General features: G+C 41.2%; 1 protein-coding gene across 1 annotated transcript in view; it reads right to left on the reverse strand.

Annotated features, from left to right (window-relative positions):
* Positions 1–13,369, reverse strand: part of LOC126190976 (WD repeat-containing protein 73-like) — a 117,723-nt gene extending 104,354 nt beyond the window's left edge. The window contains exon 1 of the mRNA XM_049931648.1: positions 13,188–13,369. Within this exon, the coding sequence (XP_049787605.1) occupies positions 13,188–13,276 (89 nt within the window). The 5' untranslated portion in view covers positions 13,277–13,369. The remainder of the gene's footprint in view (positions 1–13,187) is intronic.
* Positions 13,370–24,728: the final 11,359 nt, after the last annotated feature.

The following is a 24,728-nucleotide window of genomic DNA, read 5'->3' on the forward strand; positions in this document are numbered from 1 at the left end:
CAGAAGGCTCTTTTTGAAAAGATTGGGAGGGGCGCAAGTCTAGGTCCTGAATTCAACAGGATCTATCTGGAAAAAGATGCTCTAAACTTTGACTGTGATGGGATGGGAACATGAATCAGCTTAAGAAGCTGTTTGCCAAGAAAGCTGTTAGTCAAGGCAGCAGCAGAACTTTTCACAACCATAAAAATACTGATTTGGGTATCAAAACTTCTTAAGGACGTTCCTTCACATGTTCTGTTTCAGAAAGTATGGGTGCAGAAACAGAATGCCTCAACAGATGATTGGAGTGTAATCACCCAGAAGGTTGTATCTGACAGCGAAACCCTTGGGGGAAGTCGGTGAGGAATCCCTGAACACTATGTGACAGGAGAACCTGAAGCTGTATTTAGCATTCTTGCAGGTTGATGTCAAGGTCAAAGAAGCACAGTAGCAGCCATTTGGGAGCCCCTATTTAATCAGATGCCTTACTGATTTACATTATACTGCTTGGTTTAAAATATTATAAATTCCAGATTTTCTTTATGATGACAAAGTCAGTTTCAAGAAACCTCAAGTATATCATTAAGAGATTATATTCAGTATTACCTCCAACAGTACGCTCATGAATTTCATCGGACATCGAAAATAATGATGGTTACAAGTTGTCAAATGGAAGTGTTGCCGATAAACCTGGAACACAATAAGGTGACAGCTGCTGCCTTGAATCGCCTTCTGGGAAGACAGGCTGTGGACTTGACCCTGACCCAGGAACCCTATTTATATAAACGGGATGTACCAAACATTGGAGACATTGGAGGCACTGGAGGTAAGTTAATCATTTATTTTTAAAAAAAGGAACTATAGAACATGTATTTATGTTGAGAAGGGAATTTCATTCATGCCAATGGTGAACTTCTGTGGCAGGAACTTGGCGACAATCAGGACGAAAGAGCATACGGAAGGAAGCGCTAGTCAATTTTTACTGATCACAGCTTGCCTTCCTTAAGAGGACAGTGCTGCTGTTTCCCAAAAAGTGAGGATACTGGTGGACAGCTACTTCCAGCTGAATGAAAAACTGCTGGTTGATTATTATGCTAACACCCACAAACTGCTTTGGAGAAGCAGTAAGGCCAACAGCAGAGTTGAATAGCTGCTGGAATATCTATTGGAGAGTAAGTTAGAGATCTTGAATAGTGAAAAGGAAATTACATTAGGAATAGATGGAGGGAAGAAGTAACAGACATAGCTTTTGGGTCCATCTTAATGGGTAGTTATGTCAAACAATGGCATGGAGTGATGGAGCCATCATTATCTGATCATTTTTGGGGCTGAAATGGGTGTTAAACATATCCTGTCTTATAGTAATCCTGGGAAAACAAACTGGGGCTCGCACAGAGAAAATCTAGCTCATGCTTATTAGAAATTAGAACTTCTACAAGAAATCCAGTAGATCTTAAGATTATGGGTTGATATTCATTCCCTTCCCCAACCGCCTGTGTGATGAACGCCTGTACATCCTGCTTCAAAGTTCTTCCACCATTACTGTACTTTACTGTCACTCATAAATGTTTTACCATACACATTACTCATTCATCGATGAATTTCAGCTGCAATGCGTCGCTCAGCATAAAGAAATCGAATGACAGCATGCACTTCACACTTGGGGAGAGCCACTATTGTTCTTGGCATGTTTACATCCTCACTGAGTGCTCAGAACTGATAAGTGCTATGTGATGTGATCGCTGGGCGTACTATAGACACTGAAAAATGCTATGTTGGGCTTTCACTGTGGTTTTAATTTTGCGACTGATTAGATCCTTAGAATAAAAAAAAAGGCCCTCATACTTTGCAAGTTTGAAAGTACTGTTACAACAATGGTAACATGTGCTAGAAAACTGGGCAAAACTAGTGTAGGAAACAGTATCTAATGGTCAGTCCCAGGAAACATTTGCAGTACCATTCACAAGAAAGCGTATCCAAAACACGTACTTAAATCTTAAGCTCTTCAACAAGGCAGAAGGTGCCCTCATACACTCGGCTTGCAGTAAAAATTGGTGTGCAAGCCCCAGGAGCATGTTCTGGATATACACCTCTCAAATGAGACCTTAGATATTCCTTTGGCTTGATGCAAGTACAACCAATGCCAATTTTTCATGAATTTGTGTAACTGGTTAAGAAATTTACCTAGTTTTATAAGTAAGAGTAAGCAAAGTCTAGCTTTGATGGAAACAACAGAACATAGCTTTTGGAAAACCAATATCATATAACAAACACAGAAGCACTTAATGCAACAATAACCAATGTATACATCTTCCATGTTTTTCATGGCTAGAACAGCCAATGTCATTGAGGTCAGTATGTTAAGTGACTTGTGCAGTGGACAGAACGGGAATATTAATTTTACAGTCATGCTCATGAATACATTTCATAAAGAAGGACACTGTAGTAGTAAATTGTAGGCTATTAATCCCAAGTTCCTTGAACTTGGTGACACCCACATGGAAGCTGAGACCATTCATACAGGTGTTGAAAAAAATATAAAAATAATAATACAACGGCAGAAATTGAAACATCTAGGGACTGGGATAATCTGATCAAATAAGTTGCTAGAAAACCACCTATAAATGTAGTCAAACTTGAGCAAACAATTTTTTTTTTTTTTTAATTTTAGTGGACTTTTAAGTCAATGTTATGTTCGTAGAAAATTAAACATTTTGAGAGAGTCAGGACTTTGGCTGACAATAAAATGTGCCACACCATAAGGGATGCAGCATAAGCAAAAATGCATCAGGAAAGATTGGTTGGTAGGTAAAAAGAGGGGGAAAAAGACCAAACTATGAGATCATCGGTCCCTTGTTCCTAATAAAACAATGCCACAAGTGTGAGAATAAAACGAATGAGACATAGAACACAAAATGGAAAGAAAGGAAAAACCACAAGAACGAAGGAAAGGCAACGAAACCTAAAAGGAACAAAAGAGGACTAGAAAACAACAAAGTTGCTAGAAACAGAAGAGAGTAAAACAAGAAAGCAGATTACAGTGACTGGACAACCATGAGAATAAAGAGGAGAAGCCAGCTACACTGCAACACATTAAAACTTCCACCCTAAAAGCACTAGGGTGTAGGGCACAGAAGGACACAGGACATGTGCTAAAACCTACATAGAAGTATAAAACCCACTCTCACGGATAAAACTTAAAAATAAAGCTGCTGCTCAGGAACTGTTGCCCACCGTCGAAGGTAGTGAGCTGGAAAAGTTAAAAGTCTGCTGAAGAGCAGCTAACAGTGGGCAGTCCAGCAAAAGGTTGACAACTGTCATTTGGGAGTCATAGCGACACTGAGGTGGGTACTCGCTATGGAATAGGTAACCATGTGTTTTTATGGCCAATGCGGAGCCAGCAGAGAACAACTAATTTTCTGTGAGAGGACCGCCGTCTCCTTAATTATACGCAGGTGCGTACTGTTATGCCATTCCATCTCCCAAAGCCTGAAAACCATGCTGCGTAAAACAGAACGCAGGTCAGCTTAAGAGATACCCATCTCCAAAAACGGTTTCCGTGTCATCTGTTTGGGCAGCCTATCGGCAAGTTTGTTGCCTGGGATTCCAACATATCCAGGGGTCCACACAAACACCACTGAATGACAGGACCGTTCCAGGGCATAGATGGACTCCTGGATGGATGCTACCAGAGGATGGCGAGGGTAGCACTGGTTGATAGCTTGTAGGCTGTCCAATGAGTCAGTACACAGCAGAATTGATGCGCCAGGGCATGAGTGGAAGTGCTCAAGAGCACGAGATATGGCAGGCAGATCTGCAGTGTAAACACTGCAGCCATCTTGCAAGCAGTGCTGTTCAATATGTCCTCCATGAACATACGCAAAGCCTACGTGACCATCTGCCATCGAGCCACCGGTGTAAACCACTTCTGAGCCCCGAACACATCAAGAATCGAGAGGAAGTGACAGCGGAGAGCCACAGGGTTAACGGAGTCCTTAGGGCCACATGAAAGGTGGCCTAGGTGTACACCATGGCGGCGTACATGAATGGACTGCAAGTAGTGGTGGTAAAGGGAAGGACTCCAGTTCGGAGAGAAGGGATCGCATGCGAACCGCAATCGTTAGCGCCAACCTGGGCAGCCGATGCGGGAGATGGACTGCCGCGGGCAGGAAAAGGATATGGTAATTTGGATGCTCAGGAGAACTATGAATGTGTGCAACATAACTGGCGAGCAGTTGTGCACGTCTGATCTGCAAGGGACGGACCCGAGCCTCCATCCGTATGCTGGTCACCGGACTCATCCTAAAAGCTCCTGTCACTAGTTGAAACCCACAGTGGTGCACAGGGTTGAGTAAATGCAATGCTGAGGGTGCTGCTGAACCATAAACCACACTCCCATAGCCAATTTAGGATTGTACAAGGGCACTGCAGAGCCACAGCAGCCTAGAGCGATCTGCATCCAAATTGGTGTTGCTCAGACAACAGACAGCATTTGAGGTGCTGCCAGCACTTCTGCTTAAGCTGACGAAGATGAGGAAGCCAAGTCAATCAAGCACAAAAACCAGTCCTAAGAATCGATATGTCTCCACTACAGTGAGTGGATCGTCATGAAGGTAAAGTTCTGGGTCGGGATGAATAGTACGATGCCGACAAAAGTGCATGACACACGACTTTGCGGCTGAAGACTGGAAGTCATGGGCTAGAGCGCATGACTGTGCCTTGTGGATGGCTCCCTGTAGGCGACACTCAGCAACACCAGTACTGAGCAGCAGTACAAAATGCAGAAGTTGTCTGCATACAGAGAAGGTGAGACAGATGGCCCGACAGCTGCTGCTAGACCGTTAACGGCCACTAAACATAGAGAGACACTCAATACAGAGCCCTGCGGGACTCCATTCTCCTGGATATGGATGAATTATGGGATGCACTAACTTGGACATGTAAAGTATGGAACGACAGGAAGTTTTGGATAAAAATCGGGAGTAGGCCCCGGAGACCCCACTCATACAATGTGGCAAGGATATAATGTCGCCAGGTCGCGTCGTATGCTTTACATAAGTCAAAAAAGGCAGCAACCAGGTGTTGCCACCTGGAAAAAGCTGTTTGGATGATAGACTTGAGTGACACAAGACTATCAGTGGTAGAGCGACCCTGGAAGAAGCCGCCCTGACATGGAGCCAGTAGCCCATGTGACTCCAGGACCCAACCTAATTGCCGACATACCATACATTCCAGCAGCTTACAAAGAACGGTTTGAGCACCGAAATGATGGTGCTCTCCCGCCATTGCGATAGAAAGATGCCATCGCACCAGATACGGTTGAAGACAACAAGGAGATGTCACTTGTAGTCAGATGACAGATGTTTAATCATCTGGCTGTGGATCCAATCAGACTCAGGAGCTGTGTCGGGGCAATGTGCAAGGACACTGAGGAGCTCCCACTCTGTAAATGGGGTGCTATAGGATTCACTGTGGCATGAAGTGATTGAGAGGACATTCCCTTCCAGTCACTGTTTGAGAGTGCGAAAAGCTGGGAGGCAGTTCTCCAACGCAGAGGCTTGAGCAAAGTGCTCAGCAATTGTGTTTGCGTCGGTAGATAACACGCCATTTACGGTAACACCAGGAACACCTGTTGGGGTCTGGTACCCGAAAAGACGTTTGATCTTTGCCCGGACTAGGGAAGGTGACGTACGGCACCCAATAGTTGAGACATATCTCTCCCAACACTCCTGCTTCTGTCATTTGATAAGTTGGCGAACGCGGGCACAGAGCCATTTAAAGGCTCTGAGATGCTCCACAGAAGGGTGCCGCTTATGCCACAGCTCGCCGATGTTCCTTAATTGCTTCAGCGACTTCCGGCAACCACCAAGGGTCTGCCTTACGCCTCGGGCACCGTAAAAAGTGAGGGATCGTGTTTTCTGCTGCAGAAAAAATTGTTGTAGTCACCTGCTCAACCATCACATCAATGTTACCGTGTGTGGGGGAGATTCAATGGCGACAGCAGAGGTGAAAGTTCCCCAGTCCACCTTATTTAAAGCCCATCTGGATAGGTGTCTGTGGGCCACACTGAGGCAGTGACAGGAAGATGGGGAAGTGGTCACTATCACACAGGTTGTCATTTGCTCTCCAGTGGATAGATGGGAGAAGTCCTGGACTGCAAATTGATAAATCAATGGCTGAGTAACTACCGTGAGCCACACTGAAATGCGTGGTGGCCCCAGTATTTAAGATGCAGAGGTTGAACTGAGACAGTTAAGTTTTGACATCTCTGCCTCAGCCAGTAAGCACAGTGCCACCCTACAAGGGGTTGTGGGCATTAAAATCACCCAAAAGTAGGAAAGGTTTAGGGAGTTGATCAATCAGTGCAGCTAATACATTCAGGGGTACTGCATCATCTGGAGGAAGATATACATTGCAGACAGTTATTTCCTGTGTCGTCCTTATTCTGACAACCACAGCTTCAAGAGGAGTTTGAAGGGGCACATGTTCACTACAGACTGAGTTTAGGACATAAACGCAAACTCCACCTGACACTCGATTATAGTCGCTACGGTTCCCATAATATCCCTTATAGCCACAGACGGCACGGGTCCGCATTGCTGGAAACCAGGTTTCCTGCAGAGCAATGCAGATAGCAGGTGTAAAGCTTAACAGTTACCATAGCTCAGCCAGGCAATGGAAAAAACCACCGCAATTCTACGGGAAGATGATATTGTGAGACTGGGAAGGCATGGAACATTCAATGAGGTAGTTTATGCCTCAGAGTCACCTGCTGCCACCGACTTATTGCCTGAGCAGTCTATATCCATTGTGTCTGAGGGTCTGGAGAGATCTACGTCCTCAGAGGATGCCAAAATCTCCACCCCATCCTCAGACGCAGAGCTTCTAGGTAGCGGTAGTGTGGGTGCCACCGCAATTCCCTTGGTCTTAGGGGTTTCCTTTTTGGATTTCTCTTGCTGCTTCTTGGGTTTTCCTGGCTGGGAGGACTTCACTGGCTCAGTCTCCAGGACTGAGGATGAGTGTGAAGCCCTATGACCAGCTGCTTTTGGGCTCTTCAGCCATTGGTGGGTGTCATTTTCCCCACTAGCAGAAACCTGGGAAGGGAGTGACCCAAGGGATCCCTTCCTCGCAAGAGAAGTCGAAGAAGACTTACGCTTCTCAGGCTTAGAAGTGGTGACAGATGTCCTTGATGGTTGGGGGTGGGGGTGGGGAGGGGGTATTGCTCCCGAAGTAGGTGGTGCAGGAGCAACAGGGAGGGAAATGCCCCCCACCATCAAGGGGGCAGGAGTAATCTTCCGGTTCTGAGAGGTTACGGGGGTTGGCAGAGCTGATGGTGCCAGAACTGTAGTAGTGGCAGCATAAGATGATGTCATACGCACAGGATTTTCAAGTGTTCAGATTTTCTCTTAGCCTCAGTGTAGGTCAGTTGGTCCAGGATTTTTACTCCACAAGTTTCCTTTCTTTCTGGAGAATCCCGCAGTCTGGCAAGCAAGGCTAATGGTGCTCTCTGCAGTTGACACAGATGGGAGGTGGGGCAAATGGAGTATTGGGATGTGATGGGCGTCCACAATTTCAACATGTGATGCTAGAAGTACAGTGGGAAGACATGTGGCCGAACTTCCAGCACTTAAAGCACCGCATCGGGGGAGGGGTATAGGGCTTTAGATCACAGCTGTAGGCCATCACCTTGACCTTCTCGGGCAATGTATCACCCTCGAAGGCCAAGATGAAGGCACCGGTGGCAACCTGATTATCGCTCGGACCCTGGTGGACATGCCGGATGGAATGTACACCTTGCCGCTCTAAATTGGCGTGCAGCTCATTGTCCGACTGCAAAAGAAGGTCCCTGTGAAATATGATACCCTGGACCATATTTAAGCTCTTATGGGGCATGATGGTTACAGAAACATCTCCCAGCTTGTCATAAGCAAGTAACGTCCGTGACTGGGCAGAGGATGCTGTTTTGATCAAGACTGACTCAGATCTCATTTTGGACAAGCCCTCCAGTTCCCCAAACTTGTCCTCTAAATGCTCAACAAAAAACTGAGGCTTCATTGTCATGAAAGAGCTCTAATGTGAAATCAGAGAAGGTATCATGCAGAGTATGCAAGCAACACTAGGGCTCGATGCCTGGCCCTGCCACTGATCGCGACATCACTTCTGGGTGCATATGATTGACGCACCTACTGGTGCCTTGGCAGAAGAATTGTGGTCCAGTGACTCTTTGGGAACAAACTGGCCATGAACCTGACACTTCACCTGAAGATGGTGAGTAGGAAACACTTTGAAATGCTGTAATAACACACTCGGGTGTAGAAGATTTCATCACTACAGTTAAGTTGCCCCTATAGGGATGTCTGTTACATTCTATATCAAATATGTAAAAGAATTATTTTTAGCAACAGTTTATCATAGGTTTCTGAACCAACAAATCATGCATGTGACTGGAAAAAGGTGCAAATTACTGGAATCTCCATAAAGAGTCAGAGAGGGCATATCTTAGTGATAAAATATTGCAGAACAATAAAATTATTTTCTGCTCATTTATGATGAACTTTCAGGAAAATGAAAACCACTTCTGTACAAATCAATATAACTTCTCCAAGCACTGACCATATAAAACCCAGATTTCTCAGTTCATTCATGAGATCCAGATGGTGGCACAGAGTAGCAAAGGTAAATCCAACTTTTCTTGAAATCCTTCAAAACAGTTCCACAGTACCTTGTCACAAAAATACATGCATATAAAATATTTGAACTGATATGCAAGTGGAATGCAGACTTACTAACAAACATCATTCAGAATATTGTTAACAGAGGAGCATTATAAAAATCTGAAGTAAAGGATAGTGTACTTCCTGGTAATGTGACAGACTCACTACTGGACACAATATAAAGGATGTGCATAATAACTGAAGATATCTCAAAAAGTACACACTGGATCGAAAAAGTTATAATTCCAATTTGTTTGTCTTGAAGGGGACCTCCAACAATACCACACTAGGTCTGCCATTCCGCCCTGTGCATGGGTGGTGGGAGGCAATTTTGAAATCTTCAATGGGAACCCCATTTTTTATTGCAGGTTATGACTGTATGGCAAAATCTTCATACATTTTGTCTGAAGCATTTTCTTCATTTCACCAAAGAAGATGCCGTAATTGGAAGAATAAAAATAGGTACCACAATTGTAATTTACAACATGCTACTCAATGGACCTTGAATATCCAATGGCTCCTGAAACTTCACCTCCATGCTTTTGGGGTAGGACAGGCCAGTATTTCACAACTTATAATTAGAAATCTCATTTCTAACATTTTATCCCTACAACATATTGAACAGGGGACTACTCAATGCACCACTGGTGCCATGTAACGAACTATGACATATTATAACAGGCAGTACACTGTGACCAGCGCTCACATATCATGGAGACATAAAACAGGTAGCAGTTCTAAATGTTATAATACTTGCACAGTGTTTATTACCTGCACAGTTGCCTATGATTTTGAGAACAGATGTACAAGTGGACGATCACTGTTTCAATCACAAAAGAAAAAACTGAAGTGATCCTGATCTATGGAGAATGTAGGAGGAATGTTGAAGCTGCTGTATCTTGTATGCCAATCATTTTCCAGAGAAAGCTCACTATTGTTCATTCTTTTACAAGGTTGTGATCACCTTTATGTCTGATTGGCAGTATAAGACCAGCAACAGGAAATGAAGCAAATATGTTATACGAGAAGCTAATGAAATAGCTGTACTAGCGGCAGTGCACCACAACCCATGGATAAGGATCCAGCAATTACAATACAATCTGTTATGTCCAGTATTGTCACAATACTGCATTGTCATAAGTATCATTCATACCACATGTCACTGCATCAAGAACTTGATGGCATCAATTTTCATAATCAGGTAGTGTTTTGTGAATGAGCGAGTCAACACATGCAAATGACCCCCGCATTCTTGGCCGAGGTACTTTTTTCTGATGAGTCAACATTCACAAACCATGGCAGTGTGTACTGGCATAACATGCATTACTGGAGTGTAAACAATCCCCTCTGGTTATGTTAAGCTGACCATCAATGCCCTTCGTTAGTTGATGTATGGTCTGACATCATGGGTAACAAACTCATTGTCTATATTTTATCGATGGCACGTTGAATGGACAAAAATACTAAACATTTTTGGTACGGGAACTACTGGTCCTACAGCAGGATGTTGCCCTGGATTTGTGACAGTGTATGTGATTTCAGCATGACAGTTGCCCAGCCCATTACACAACTGAAGCACGGGAGTTTTTAAACAGTGTTTACATTGATCGCTCGATCGGCAGAGGTGGGCATAGTAACTGGCCCGCTAGGTTGCCAGATTTCTTTCAGTGGGTTCGTTTAAAAGATAAGGTGTACTGTCAGCAAGTGCCAACAGGCCATGAAGATACGGTTGACAGCATCGAAATGCCTATGCTGACATTCCTGCAGGTATGCTTCTGTCCTATTTATGGTCATTTGAAAAATGGATGCCTAGGCATATCAAAGTTGGTGGCATTACACTTGAACACTTACTCTAATAGGAAAAGTAGGGTAGCATTCACCTCAAGCTGCAGTGCTGTGTCGAGTAGTCCTCTGTTTGATATGACAGAGGAATAAAACACTATGAATATGGTTTCCAATTGGGAGTTATGAAGTAATGGTCTGGCCTACCCTCACAGCATGGAGGTATGGTCCCATGTGCCATTGTATATACAAGAGCCATTGAGTGGAATGTTATAAATCATGACTTCGTAATCATTTCTAGTCCTCTGATTACAGTGCCTTCTGTGGTGAAATGAAGAAAATAATTCAAACAAAATGAATGTAGATTTTGCAATAGAATCATAATCTGCAATAAAAAACATGGATTCCCATTGAAGATTTCGATGTTGTCCCCCACCAATCACACATCGAGTGGAGTGGTGTGTTGGGTATGGTATCACTGGATGACCCCTCCGAGGCAAACAAATTGGAATTATAATTTTTTTGACCTAATGTGTCATTTTGCGACATTTCAATGTCTTCAGTTATAATGACCACCTGGTATATAAATGATGGCAGTTAGTGTCTGCAGCTCTCTGAGGCTGTTCACAGATCATGCAATTGTGTGCAGGGAAGTTAGGAAATTGTTATGACAAGCAGAGACACTCGCAGCTGATCAGTGTAGGATGCAAAGACTGGCAGCTGACCCTCAACATAGAAAAACTGCAAAGTAAAGTGAGCAAATAGATGAAAATATCTAATATCATTTGACTAGATGACCAGTCACTGATAAGTGTGCATTACTGCCACTTTTATAGGCTTTGATATCAAGGACAGGCTAAATTTATTCAATGATCTTTTTCATATTGCTTCTTTAATGAACTTCTTCATCACTAAATAATGGTAAGCTTCAGAAACTACTATTACAAAAGTGTTCATTAACGTCTAATAACAGTACACCACCCAGTGTCACCTCTGTCTTCCTCTGGTAGTCTGTAAATGAATGTTTATGATCTTCATAAACTTTTATTTGTAATGCCAAGCTACACCCATTGGTAAATGCTCGTGTTATTCATGAGTTGTTACTGGTCAGTAATTGACAGAAAAACAGAAAGTTTCTTCTATGAAGGCACAATCTAGATGACACAAATGATGCATATGTTTTCCCCTGTGACCACAGCTACCTTCCAACTCAAAACCAACTTCTCAATTATTTGTGCAAGTTACGGAATGCTGGAATAATGTAGAAACAAACTCACTGTAGGGTTTGACAGCTTTTGGAAGAAAGTAAGCTAGGGTTTAACGTCTCATCAGTGCCACGAGACACACATGACTACTTGTAACAGTTTGCTGTTTACAGTGGATATCATAAATATAGATTCATTTGTGTATGAAGTTCAGTCACTCAGGTGATATTCACAGCTCTTCTGCACTGTTGTCAAGTCTGAGAGCATAAGGAAAAAGTTAGTGCATTTGAGATATGTTATAGAGACAGATCATTATGAAGATGAGCTGCTATCCACAGTAGCCATTGTTTTCAATGTACACATAAGCTAGATGATTTAGAAGTGAGTTCATTTGGTGTTTTGTAGGCTTTCATGTATTTGCTATCTGCAGCGAAACAGTATAGGTTTCAAATGTCAAATACTGTAGCTGAGTTGGTCCCTCCCACCAAAATTTCTTGCCAGAAACATCAACATCCATCCTTCATAAGAAACAGAAGATGAGACTCATTACAGAAATCTATCCATTACCAATCAACTATGGTCCATTACTGATACTTTTGAGCAAAATCAAATCTTTTTCATTGACATAGGCATAGCAGGATGATTATACACAGCAGCCATCACAACTCATTACTCAGCTTGATTTGCAAAAGCACTGTGTAGACATTTATGGGTTTACTGGAAGTGTCTGATTCCACATGTCTGCTTTGACCCATGATGTAATGGTGTTGTGATGTGTGACGTCACAATGGCATGGTGTTTTTGGAGTTAGTTCGGGTTTGTAGATGCTGTGTTGATGTATTTGATGGTGCCTTCTGGTGTGGATGTTGACTTGTGGAGTTTAATGTGTGGTACTATGTGCATGTGAATCTTGGTTATTGTCGAGGCAATGTAGGTCTATTTGATTCTGGGTAGTCAGTGCTGTAACAGGGATTTAGAAATGTTTGCTTCATTTTCATTGAGTTATTATGCTTTCTTCCTTTTGTTTATATGTTTGGCTTTTTTATTGGGTTTGATTATTTTGGTATTTGTCGTGCAAATGAAAACTATTATTTTTTATTGCAGCTTTAAACATGGCTGTTTCTCAGCAACTGTATATAATTTTCAAGTAGGAAAAACACTGCCACCCAGTTGGAAATAACTTATGTTAACACAGACATAGGTTTCGCCAGCTCTAAGGATATTTTCTCAGAATGAAATTTTGTGAAACCCTAAAATTACATTGTGAGAAGGTATTCGTTAGAGCTTAGAGCAGATAAGCTCAAGGCAAAAATAAAATGAAACGCGGTGTGGTCTTCGGCACGTATACATAGCAAGGAACAACATCAGACGACATGTGTCTGTTGATCTAACGATAGTAAGAACATTAGCGTGTTCAACAAAATAATTTCCTTCAACATTCCTAAGCAATTTGCCATTAAAGGAGAAAAAAATCCATAATTTCCCTCCACATAATAATAAAAAATACCTCTTTATTGAGTCATAAAACCAGTCGTCGTCATCTTCCTCTTCTGATATACCAAGTTCTTCCTCTCGTAATTCACGCCCAGCATCCATGCTGAAACTTTTTTAACTTCTGTCTTTAAATAAAAAACACGAGACAATGATCATCACTACACGGCACTGTTTATATTTACATCAGAGATGTGTCAAGTTGAACTCTGTCGTAATCTCTGTGACTAGTCAGAGATTTTACTATCAAAGACAAGAGCACCCGAAGCGCTATTGTGTAATCAGGGTATTTTTACAAGGTCTTTTATTTAGGGCCCCCTTCAAATACAAGAGGTTGTAGTCCGATGTAAAATGCACCTACACCTAAATTCTGTAAATATGGCGTCAATGGTAGCGAATATTCTTAATAAGCGCAGTATTATTTAAGATATTTGTTGAATTAGTGAAGAACTCCCTTGTAAGAAAAATACAAGATGCAAGTTATTTTTTAAAGCCAATTCTGACTGGCCGTCACGTTACGTCACGTCACCCTACGTCAAGGTTTCTTGGGAACAAAGTTTTGAAGGCTGACGTTATCGTCCTTTGTACATCACAGAACGTGCCTAATATATATAAATATATAGAGGCACGTAAGTCAAAGTCTGTGAAAGTAGATCACGGGACGCTACGAGAGCTATTGTGACTGCGCTACTTTCAAACATATACTTTGACTGAAGCATCTTGCTGAGTCCATATTGAATTTCGTCAAGCTCGTATTTGGTGTGTTTTATATTATAGCCACATTACAACTAACATCCTATAAATAAATGTTGTCACAATACACTAGCACATTCAAGATCTCTCGAAAAGGTACAGTATAATAATACTGAGTTATCGGCGTATAAAGGTTTCAGGAGGCATATGACACAGGACTAGGTCCAAAACTGCAACATGTTGCTAGGTAATGGAAAACTTTTCCTAAAATGAACTGTAAATGCTATAACTTTTGTGCATGTCCTGTCATTGGCAAAAATCTTATTATTCAACTTTACTTTTCTCAGAGTTTCTAGGATTTGTCAAGATCAATAATTTACAAATTAAGCATGAAACACGGAAATTCAAGTGAATATTCAAAACATATTGTTTATCTGGTAAAATCTATCACTGATCGTCAGAACAAAAACTTAAAATGAACAGACACTTGTGTAAAAGAATTAAAAGGTTATCTAGTCTCACTTCAGCCGCCTATAATGTATAAAAGAAAATTGAAATGCTATTTATTTTAGTAGATTTCTTTTCCAAACAAGAACATATCTGAATAAAGCAAATATGCGGACGAATCTGGTACTGGTACAGGCATATTCCTGTTGACATTTTTCCTTGTTGTTTCAGTTATTTTCACGAGCGAAAGAAGAATTTACTTTCCTGGCAGAGAACTGCAATTTTTCGCATAAATTAGAACGTACTTCACACAAACAGCACATTTTTTAGCAGTAGGAGAGCTTCCTCTTAAGTACTTTTTGTGAAATATACCGCTATTTAAATAAGTAGTATGTAGTTGGCAGATTCTCACTTTCAAAGAAAGAAAATATAGCAGTAATTGTAATGTTTAGCACAAAACAGAACACACTTCACACAACCAACACATTTATTTAGCATTTCCGGAGCTTCTTAAGTACTTTCCGTGCTACATACCGCTATGTAAATAACGAGTACAAAGTATGCAGCTTCTCACTTTCAAAGAAAGAAGAGACAGAAATAGTTTCCTAATTAGCAGTGAATGAACAAACAACGTATAATGAGCTTGTGAGTTAAGTTGCCTGCTGGAGTGCGTGCCACAGTCACGACGATACCTTGAAAACAGGAATTTCTATCTACACCTTCGAGAAAACCACCTCTCTTGAAGTATATACGAATAAAAGGCACGGGGTCATGGGAGCTCCAAGCTCATTTCCTCCCAATAAACACCCATGCTCTCATCCTCCAATCTTTGTTTCGTTGTGCTTGCGGATGTCTTGCTTGATATCAATGGTTATTCTATGCCTTTATTATTCGTTCTTTGTACTTGTATCTCGGGACAGCAAATTGGGCGCCGATTGGGCGCTCTCAGTTGGCCTCAGCTCTTTAGCGCCTTCTGGTGGTAGTCAGCGAAAGCTTACAGTAGTATGCTGTGAACTACTCGTGTGATTTGGCTATAATGCGTTTGTTTACTTTAACACAGCTCTCATTTGAAAAATGTAAAAATATAGTTGCAATTTGTGTCCGCGACATGTGGCAGTAAGAAACATTTAAATCGCCAAATTATCCAGGACAAAGTCACTACAATCAAATTTCCGTAAAAATGAAGTTTTTACAACATGGCGGTATCGGATCCGACACGTCTTGTTTGTTTTTGTTTCCAGAAGAAACAGCACTAATGTGTTTTATATACCATATGCAAACCAAAAGAATTTGATTTGTAAGGAGATTAACAGTTTTTTTTAGCTAAGTGTCATATAAGACATGGCCTTTGGACTGGGTCCTGACATTTCTCCATGTCGTGGGGAAGCTTAACAATTCTCACAAATGGCTGTTACTTCTTCTTTTTTGTACTTTAGGAGATTGAAAATCATCTGAGAAGCTGAGGAATACAGCTTCCTATTTAATCTACAAATACTTTGTACAGATTAGGCCTACATTTGAACATAGTTTTAAACATTAGTTTTAATCTCAGACGCCTCAGACTTTTTCCCCCAGAAAAATATGGAAAGAATGTTGCCAAAACGTTGTTCTACTCTCATACCAAATATTAGTCTTCTCATACATGAAAATTATACAAAATTTCATCTAAATCGAAACAGATGAAATAATAGATTTATTTATTTGAACAATTTGATGTCTCCTTTGATAATATATAGCATCTATAAGTTTACATCCATATCAAAGAAACAAACTGTCACTTACTAAGTTATGGTTCTTACCATAAAAACAAATGTGCTTTATTTTTTTAACTGATTGTCATTAGCAACAACGATTTTCATTTCCTGTTTATCTATCAGTAAAAACACTAATGGCAATCAGACAGCAGAGGCAGTTTTTATTCTAGACGCCCGTAGTTGTACAGTCTTAATAATCAGTAATCCTGAATTCCTGCAACACAGTTCGCACTTTACTGGCAATTTCTTCATTCAAAACATCTTTAGTGAGAAAGTTTCCTAGGCTTACCGAGTGTGCACTGTAAAACAGCTTGCCCAATTTTCAAAATGTTTCACATACAGACGAAAACTACATAAACACTTGTATTAATAGATCTTACTCTAATAATAGACTCATTAAGCCAACTAGCTTATCTCACAGCGCCAGTCTACTGTTTTTGGTTCTTCAACCCACTGCAATACATAAATAAATGCTTCTGCACCTCCTTGATTGTGAAATATAATTACAATAGCCTTTGTGTTATAGGCAGATTCAATCCACTGAAAGGAATGCTACATAAAAATATAAAGCTACTCATCAGCTGCTTTAGTCAGATACAAACTCCATAAAGTCCCATTACTTAAAGATAAAATTCAGCTTGAGGTTAATGAAGGAAACAAGTGACAATGACGTTTATGTAGCTATTGGAAATAGATATCAGATTCAGATCACTCTATCTGTGTACCCCTCTGCAATCAGAAGCATAAGGTTAATCGTTTAATATAATAAGAATTTTTCTTGTGAAAAATTACTCATAGTTTTGGGAGAACTTATCTATGTTTTTAATTGTGGGATATATTTTTGAAGAATTTTTTTCATAATGTCTTTCATTATCGTAAATTAGGTTCTAAAAATTGCATGTGCGACCTAAGCACTTGACATCAAATTTTGAATTTCTTGTGGAATGAATCAAGCAGATCCTTGTCCTTTGAAAATGTAAAAGCTTTCACAGTCCATCACCTGGATACACCATGAGCTGCAGACTTGAGGCCAGCCGAGCACAACTGATTGGCTCACTCAATCAGCACCAAGTTTTGCTGTGTGTAGAAACAATTTTCTCTATCATTTTTTATGAACTGAAAGCACTAGAGGACAGCCACACAAGTCCTGGTAGAGACTATGGTATTGGTGGGCCACCAGAGGTGCAGACCCACTGCAGTCCTTGTAGAAATAATGGTATTGGTGGGTCATCAAAGGTGCAGACCCACTGCACTCCTCGTAGAGATGGCTAGCAGCCATCTTTTTCGACTGTGAAGGTGCCCAATCACAATGGAAGAGTCTTGCGGACAATATAGCAAGTCCATAAGAACTGATTTGATGTGATGTGACGTGATCAACCTAGTAAATACACCCTGACATGACAGTGCTGCGATGTAACATGAAAGATGACCAGTATGAATTGGTCTTCTGTTGTGTACATAGTCCCGCGTAGTCAGCGCGTACACAACTTTTCCACTAGAGCACGCCCCGCTAAGTACAACAGCGCAGGCGCAGCGCTCGTCCGTCTCCGCACTACGAGATGTGCGCTGTCTTAGAGATGGACCAAATTCTGCTTCCCCCGATCCGTGTATTAATATGTAACGCAGCCAATGAGATTGCTGCTAACGTAGAACCTTTTCTCCTCGCGGATCACACTCACGCAGAGATACCTGAATGCAGGAGGTATTATAATGAGTGTAGAGACCTCCGATTAGTCAGTCTGCATTAGTCTGTAGTCAAGTTTAAGCCTAAGAAGATTATCATATTCCTGTACATAGCCATGAAGAGAAATGTATAGACACTTGGTCAAGTATCAGAGATATGTAAGAATAAGATTAACGTACCAAGACCAAAGGAACTTCAGATTGTCAATTGTAAATAGCATCCAGAACCAAGTTAAGTTATTTTTTTGCTTGTTATTATTTTATTAAATGTGTGAGAAAATTAATCAAGCTCTGTTTAAAGTTGGTCACTGTCAATCTGATACTCTAAGCGTGCAAGTGCCATTTCTATCATCTGACCTAACGGCAGAAGATAAACACGCCATGGTAAGACCACGAGACATATTGCTGACACTCACCTACTTTGTTAGAGCGACAAGTCAAATAATCTGATGGTGTGTGTACCGAAGGTCTTACAGTACGCACACCACATCTTCAAATAGTGGAGGGTTCACACTGACCAATGGGTTAAAATTTAATCTTGTTTTACTAGACTGAATGTCAGTACAACGTTAATTCACGTTGCCTAGCACCAAATGGTGAATGTGTATTATGAGATACCGTAACACCCATGATACAAAATGTTTGAAGTACCCTATAGTATAGGAACTGATGATATGCCAAGGATAAATTTCATTAATGGCTAAAGCAAACTTTATAACAGATATTCTTGATCAGTTTTGTATGTTTTGTATTGTTGAGACGTGAAAAAATATTTCAAAACTTCGAAAATGTTTGGTTCCTATAATACATACATGCAAAAATATCAAACAAAATTTATAAGGGAATACATACAGCCTGTTTGCTTATCCATTTTTCCTATGTAGCATAAAACATTATAAACAACTGTATTTTCTTATTCAACAGAGCTGATTTTTTCATTTAATAAAAAATTATTTAACGAAAATTGCTTCATCAGAGTTGTTGTGGTCTTCAGTCCAAAGGCTGGTCTGATGCGGCTCTCCATCATACTCCTTCCTGCGTGACCCTTTTCATTTCTGAATAACTACTGCAGCCTACATTCTTCTGAATCTGCTATATGTACTCTTCTCTGCGATTTTTATCCCCCACTCTTCCCTCCAGTATTAAATTGACGATTATTTGATGTCTCAAAATGTGTCATATTATCCAGTAAAAAAAGAACGATCGTGTGGCATTGATGGTCAGGAGGCCCCATCTGGGGAAGTTCAGCTGGCAGATGCAAGTCTTATTTCAGGTGACATCACATACGGTGACTTGCACATTGGTGATGATGAGATGATGATGAGGACAACACAACAGCCTTGCCATGAAAGGAGAAAATCTCCATCCTGGCTGGGAATTGAAACTGAATCCACTGCACTGTAAGCAAGTACATCACCATTCAGCTAAGCAGTTCTATTCAGTACCACCTCATTAATTATGTGACCTAACCACCTAATCTTCAATATTCTTCTGTAGCACCACATTTCAAAAAACCTATATTCTCTTTTTGTCCAACCTGTTTATCATCCACATTTCACTACCATGCATGGCGACACTACGGACGAATACTTTCAGAAAAGACCTTTCAGCAACTGCTGTAATTGGAATTGGAATTATCACATTCTGAAGTGTGAGGTTATTTCGCTTGTCTCATACATCTTGTATGCCAGATGGAAGAGTTTTGTCATGGCTGTCTCTCCCAAGGCTATCAGTAGTTCTGACAGAATATCATCTACTCCCATGGCCTTGTTTTGGCTTAGATCTTTCAGAGCTTTGTCACATTCTCCTTGCAGTATCATATCTCCCATCTCATCTTCATTTATATCCCTTTCCCCTTCTACAGTATTGTCTTCAAGCTTATCTTTCCTTCTTTGTATTCATATAACTACTTCTCTTTTCCCCAAAGAGCTTTTCAGTTTTCATGTAGGTGATATTTATCATTCCACTAGTGAAATATGCTTCTAAATTCTCACATTTGTCCTCTTGGCATTCCTGCTCAGCCATTTTGCACTTCCCATCAATCTCATTTTCTAAACATTTATATTCCCTTTCTCCTGTTTTATTTGCAGTATTTCCATATTTTTTCCTTTCATCAGTTAAACTGAATATCTCTTATGATATCCAAGGATTTCTGTTAGGCTTCGTATTTTTAGCGTTTCATCTTCTGCTGCCTTCACTATTTCATCTCTGAAAGCCACCCATTCCTCTTCTACTGTATTCTTTTCACCTGTTTTAGTCAACTGTTGCCTAATTCTCCCTCTGAAACTCTCAGCAACTTCAGATTCTTTCAATTTATCCAGGTCCCATTTACTTATTTTCCTACCTTTTTCGAATGTCTTCAGTATTAATCTACAGTTTATAATGAATAAATTGTGGCCAGAGTCGACATCTGTCCCTGGAAATGTCTTACAATTTAAAATCTTCTTCCTAAATCTCTGTCTTACCGTTATATAATCTGTCTGAAATCTTCTGGGGTCTCCAGGTCTCTTCAATTCTTTCATGATTCTTCAGCCAAGCGTTAGCGATGATTAAGCTGCACTCAGTGTAAAAATCTTCCAGACAGCTTCCTCTTTTGTTTGTTTCCCCCCATACATGTTTACCTACTATTCCACCTTCTTTCCTCTTCTTACTATCGAATATGAGTTCCCTTAACTATCTGAATAATTTCTTTTCTCTTGCTATAATTTTTTTTTCAATCTCTTCATCATCTGCAGAGCTAGTTGGCATATAAACTTGCACTGCTGTGATGAGTATGGGCTTCATATCTATCTAGGCTACAATAATGCACTCACTATGCTGTTGATAATAGCTTATCTCCATTCCTATTTTCTTATTCATTATTAAACCCACTCCTGCATTACTTCTATTTTATATTTATAGCCCTGTTTTCACCTGACCAGACGCCCTATTCCTTCTGCCATTGAACTTTGCTAATCTCCGATATATCTACATTCAATGGATCCACTTCCCTTTTTAAATTTTCTAACCTGTCTGCCCGATTAAGGGATCTAACGTTGCACACTCCTTTCCATAGGATACCAGTTTTATTTCGCCTGATATCGACGTCCTTCTTAGTAACCCACACCTGGAGATATTTTTTGGAGACTATTTTAGCTACAGAATATTGTATCCAAGAGAACGTCATCAGCATTGAACCACACAGTAGAGATGCATGACTTCAGTAAAAATTATGGCTGTAATTTCCTCTTGCTTCCAACTGTTCACAGTACCAGCATAGCAAGCGTTTTGGTTGATGTTACAATGTCAAATCTGTCAGTCATCCAGAGTGTTGCCCCTGGAACTATTGAAAAGACTGCTGCCTCTCTTAAGGAACCACACCATTGTCTGGCTTCTCGACAAATACCCATTCGTTGTGGTTGCACCTACAGTGTGGACATCTGTATCACTGGGACACGTAAACCTCCCCACTGATGCCAATGTCCATGGTTTGTGGGGGAGCCTCGTCAGTACTTGTTATTATTTATATGCAATGTAGGTGTCAGCTATGCTCTATTAGTGTAAAACCTAAATCATATTTCGCTTTCAGACATATGGCCTCGTTTATGGAAAAACACTCAATGATAGAAACAGTCGTCATTGAGCACTTGCCGTTTGTCTCGAAAAAAATCAAAATAACAAAATAAATATTCTAGACACACAAAAGCATGAAGTACACAACTATGACATGAGTGAAACCTGTCAAAATATGTCAGCTTCCGATCTACATCTACATTTATACTCCACAAGCCACCCAACGGTGTGTGGCGGAGGGCACTTTACGTGCCACTGTCATTACCTCCCTTTTCTGTTCCAGTCGCGTATGGTTCGCGGGAAGAACGACTGTCTGAAAGCCTCCATACGCGCTCCAATCTCTCTAATTTTACACTCCTGATCTCCTCGGGAGGTATAAGTAGGGGGAAGCAATACATTCGATACCTCATCCAGAAATGCACCCTCTCGAAACCTGGCGAGCGAGCTACACCACGATGCAGAGCGCCTCTCTTGCAGAGTCTGCCACTTGAGTTTGCTAAACATCTCCGTAACGCTATCACGCTTACCAAATAACCCTGTGACGAAACGCGCCACTCTTCTTTGGATCTTCTCTATCTCCTCCGTCAACCCGATCTGGTACGGATCCCACGCTGATGAGCAATACTCATGTATAGGTCGAACGAGTGTTTTGTAAGCCACCTCCTTTGTTGAAGGGCTACATTTTCTAAGGACTCTCCCAATGAATCTCAACCTGGTACCCGCCTTACCAACAATTAATTTTATATGATCATTCCACTTCAAATCGTTCCGCACGCATACTCCCAGATATTTTGCAGAAGTAACTGCTACCAGTGTTTGTTTCGCTATCATATAATCATACAATAAAGGATCCTTCTTTCTATGTATTCGCAATACATTACATTTGTCTATGTTAAGGGTCAGTTGTCACTCTCTGCACCAAGTGCCTATCCGCTGCAGATCTTCCTGCATTTCGCTACAATTTTCTAATGCTGCAACTTCTGTGTATATTACAGCATCATCTGCGAAAACCGCATGGAACTTCCGACAATATCTACTAGGTCATTTATATATATTGTGAAAAACAATGGCCCCATAACACTCCCCTGTGGCACGCCAGAGGTTACTTTAACGTCTGTAAAGGTCCCTCCATTGATAACAACGTGCTGTGTTCTGTTTGCTAAAAACTCTTCAATCCAGCCACACAGCTGGTCTGATATTCTGTAGGCTCTTACTTTGTTTATCAGGTGACAGTGCGGAACTGTATCGAATGTCTTCCGGAAGTCAAGGAAAATAGCATCTACCTGGGAGCCTGTATCTAATATTTTCTGGGTCTCATGAACAAATGAAGCGAATTGGGTCTCACACAATCGCTGTTTCCGGAATCCATGTTGATTCCTACAGAGTAGATTCTGGGTTTCCAAAAACGACATGATACGGGAGCAAAAAACATGTTCTAAAATTCTACAACAGATCGACGTCAGGGATATAGGTCTATAGTTTTGCGCATCTGCTCGACGACCCTTCTTGAAGACTGGGACTACCTGTGCTCTTTTCCAATCATTTGGAACCTTCTGTTCCTCTAGAGACTTGCGGTACACGGCTGTTGGAAGGGGGGCAAGTTCTTTCGCGTACTCTGTGTAGAATCGAATTGATATCCCGTCAGGTCCAGTGGACTTTCCTCTGTTGAGTGATTCCAGTTGCTTTTCTATTCCTTGGACACTTATTTCGATTTCAGCCATTTTTTCGTTTGTGCGAGGATTTAGAGAAGGAACAGCAGTGCGGTCTTCCTCTGTGAAACAGCTTTGGAAAAAGGTGTTTAGTATTTCAGCTTTACGCGTGTCATCCTCTGTTTCAATGCCATCATCATCCCGGAGTGTCTGGATATGCTGTTTCGAGCCACTTACTGATTTAACGTAAGACCAGAACTTCCTAGGATTTTCTGTCAAGTCGGTACATGGAATTTTACTTTCGAATTCACTGAACGCTTCACGCATAGCCCTCCTTACGCTAACTTTGACATCGTTTAGCTTCTGTTTGTCTGAGAGGTTTTGGCTGCGTTTAAAATTGGAGTGAAGCTCTCTTTGCTTTAGCAAACGACGACACAACTACCCCCATCAACATCAATTTCCAATTTCGCAACTTTCTTGCCCAGAGACCATGATGAGGACGTGACATGACAGGTGTGACTGCTGACATTTCAAATGCAACATGGTTTCTTTTCACATTAGATGGCATGTCATGATATCACAGATCGTGAAGTGACGTTCAGTTCTGTCAAGTATGAATCAGCCTTAAGCAATATTATGACTCATTACTGTAACCTGACAAAAAAATTCGTCCTATATTTGGAACAAGGATATTATGAATTGAATCTTCGAAGTTTCATCTAAGGCACTGATATTTACAGATGGTTCAGAAATAGGAGCCACTGGATTAGTTGGCTGTGCTTTCTCATGTCCACAACTATGACAGTTGAAACAATTTATTCTGCCAACACTCTCGCACATCTTGACAACAGAAGCGACAATTGTAAAAGAAGCTCCAGTAGTTGGTAGAGAAACAGTAAGTCACTGCTTAGCATTTATATCATATTACAAAACCTTTATTCAGTCCATTGAAAGTCCAAAATGTAACTATCGAACAAACACATGTATACAAAATTATTAATGCTTTCATGGCCACTTGTCGACAAACTGCCTGTTGGCTTCTGTCTCCGGTTTTTCGGCCGACGTTCGTCTGATGATTTTTCTGATGTTTCGCCAGCATGAGTGGCTGGCATTGTCAAAGTTTCACCTTCCACTGCTGGTAGTGGACTGGAGCCGAGCTCGCGGATGAAGACTATATGTAACTGGCACGCCAACGTCTGAGGGCTTCTCCACGGTCATTTACAGTGTAGTACTCTTGTTACCTGCGGCATTTGTTCGCTGCAGTATGGGAAGCCAGGATGCGTTTACCTTGAGACTTTCTTCTTTCTTGCTGAAGCCATTCTCGTGTTTGTGTATTTCTATAGCTTCTCTGAACAAGTGTTGTGTTATAGTTCTTCTCTACAACCAGAACTTCCGTGTCGGCGAATTTTACTATGTAGTCGATCTCACGCAGCGCGTGCTCTGCCACAGCCGATTTCACCACCTGCCCCAATTTGCACTGACGCTTATGTTCTATGATCCTGGTGTTGATCGATCGTCCAGTCATTCCAACATAAACTTTTCCCGCATGTGCGTGGTGTGCGTAATATTCCCGTCATTGTAATCGGGTCCCCTTGCTCCTTTGCCTACCTGAGACACTCTTTGATCTTCTTTGTCGGTTTGTAAACAGTCTTTAATATACGGCAATATACGGCCGATTCTGTTCGTCACACTAGGAATGTCTATCAGAAAGGGCGTGCTCGACATTTCTTTTTCTGATTTGTCACTTCACGGAGTGTTTGGCTCTGTTATAATTCTTAT

This window comes from Schistocerca cancellata, chromosome 1 (genome assembly GCF_023864275.1).
Source record: "Schistocerca cancellata isolate TAMUIC-IGC-003103 chromosome 1, iqSchCanc2.1, whole genome shotgun sequence".
NCBI lineage: Eukaryota > Metazoa > Arthropoda > Insecta > Orthoptera > Acrididae > Schistocerca > Schistocerca cancellata.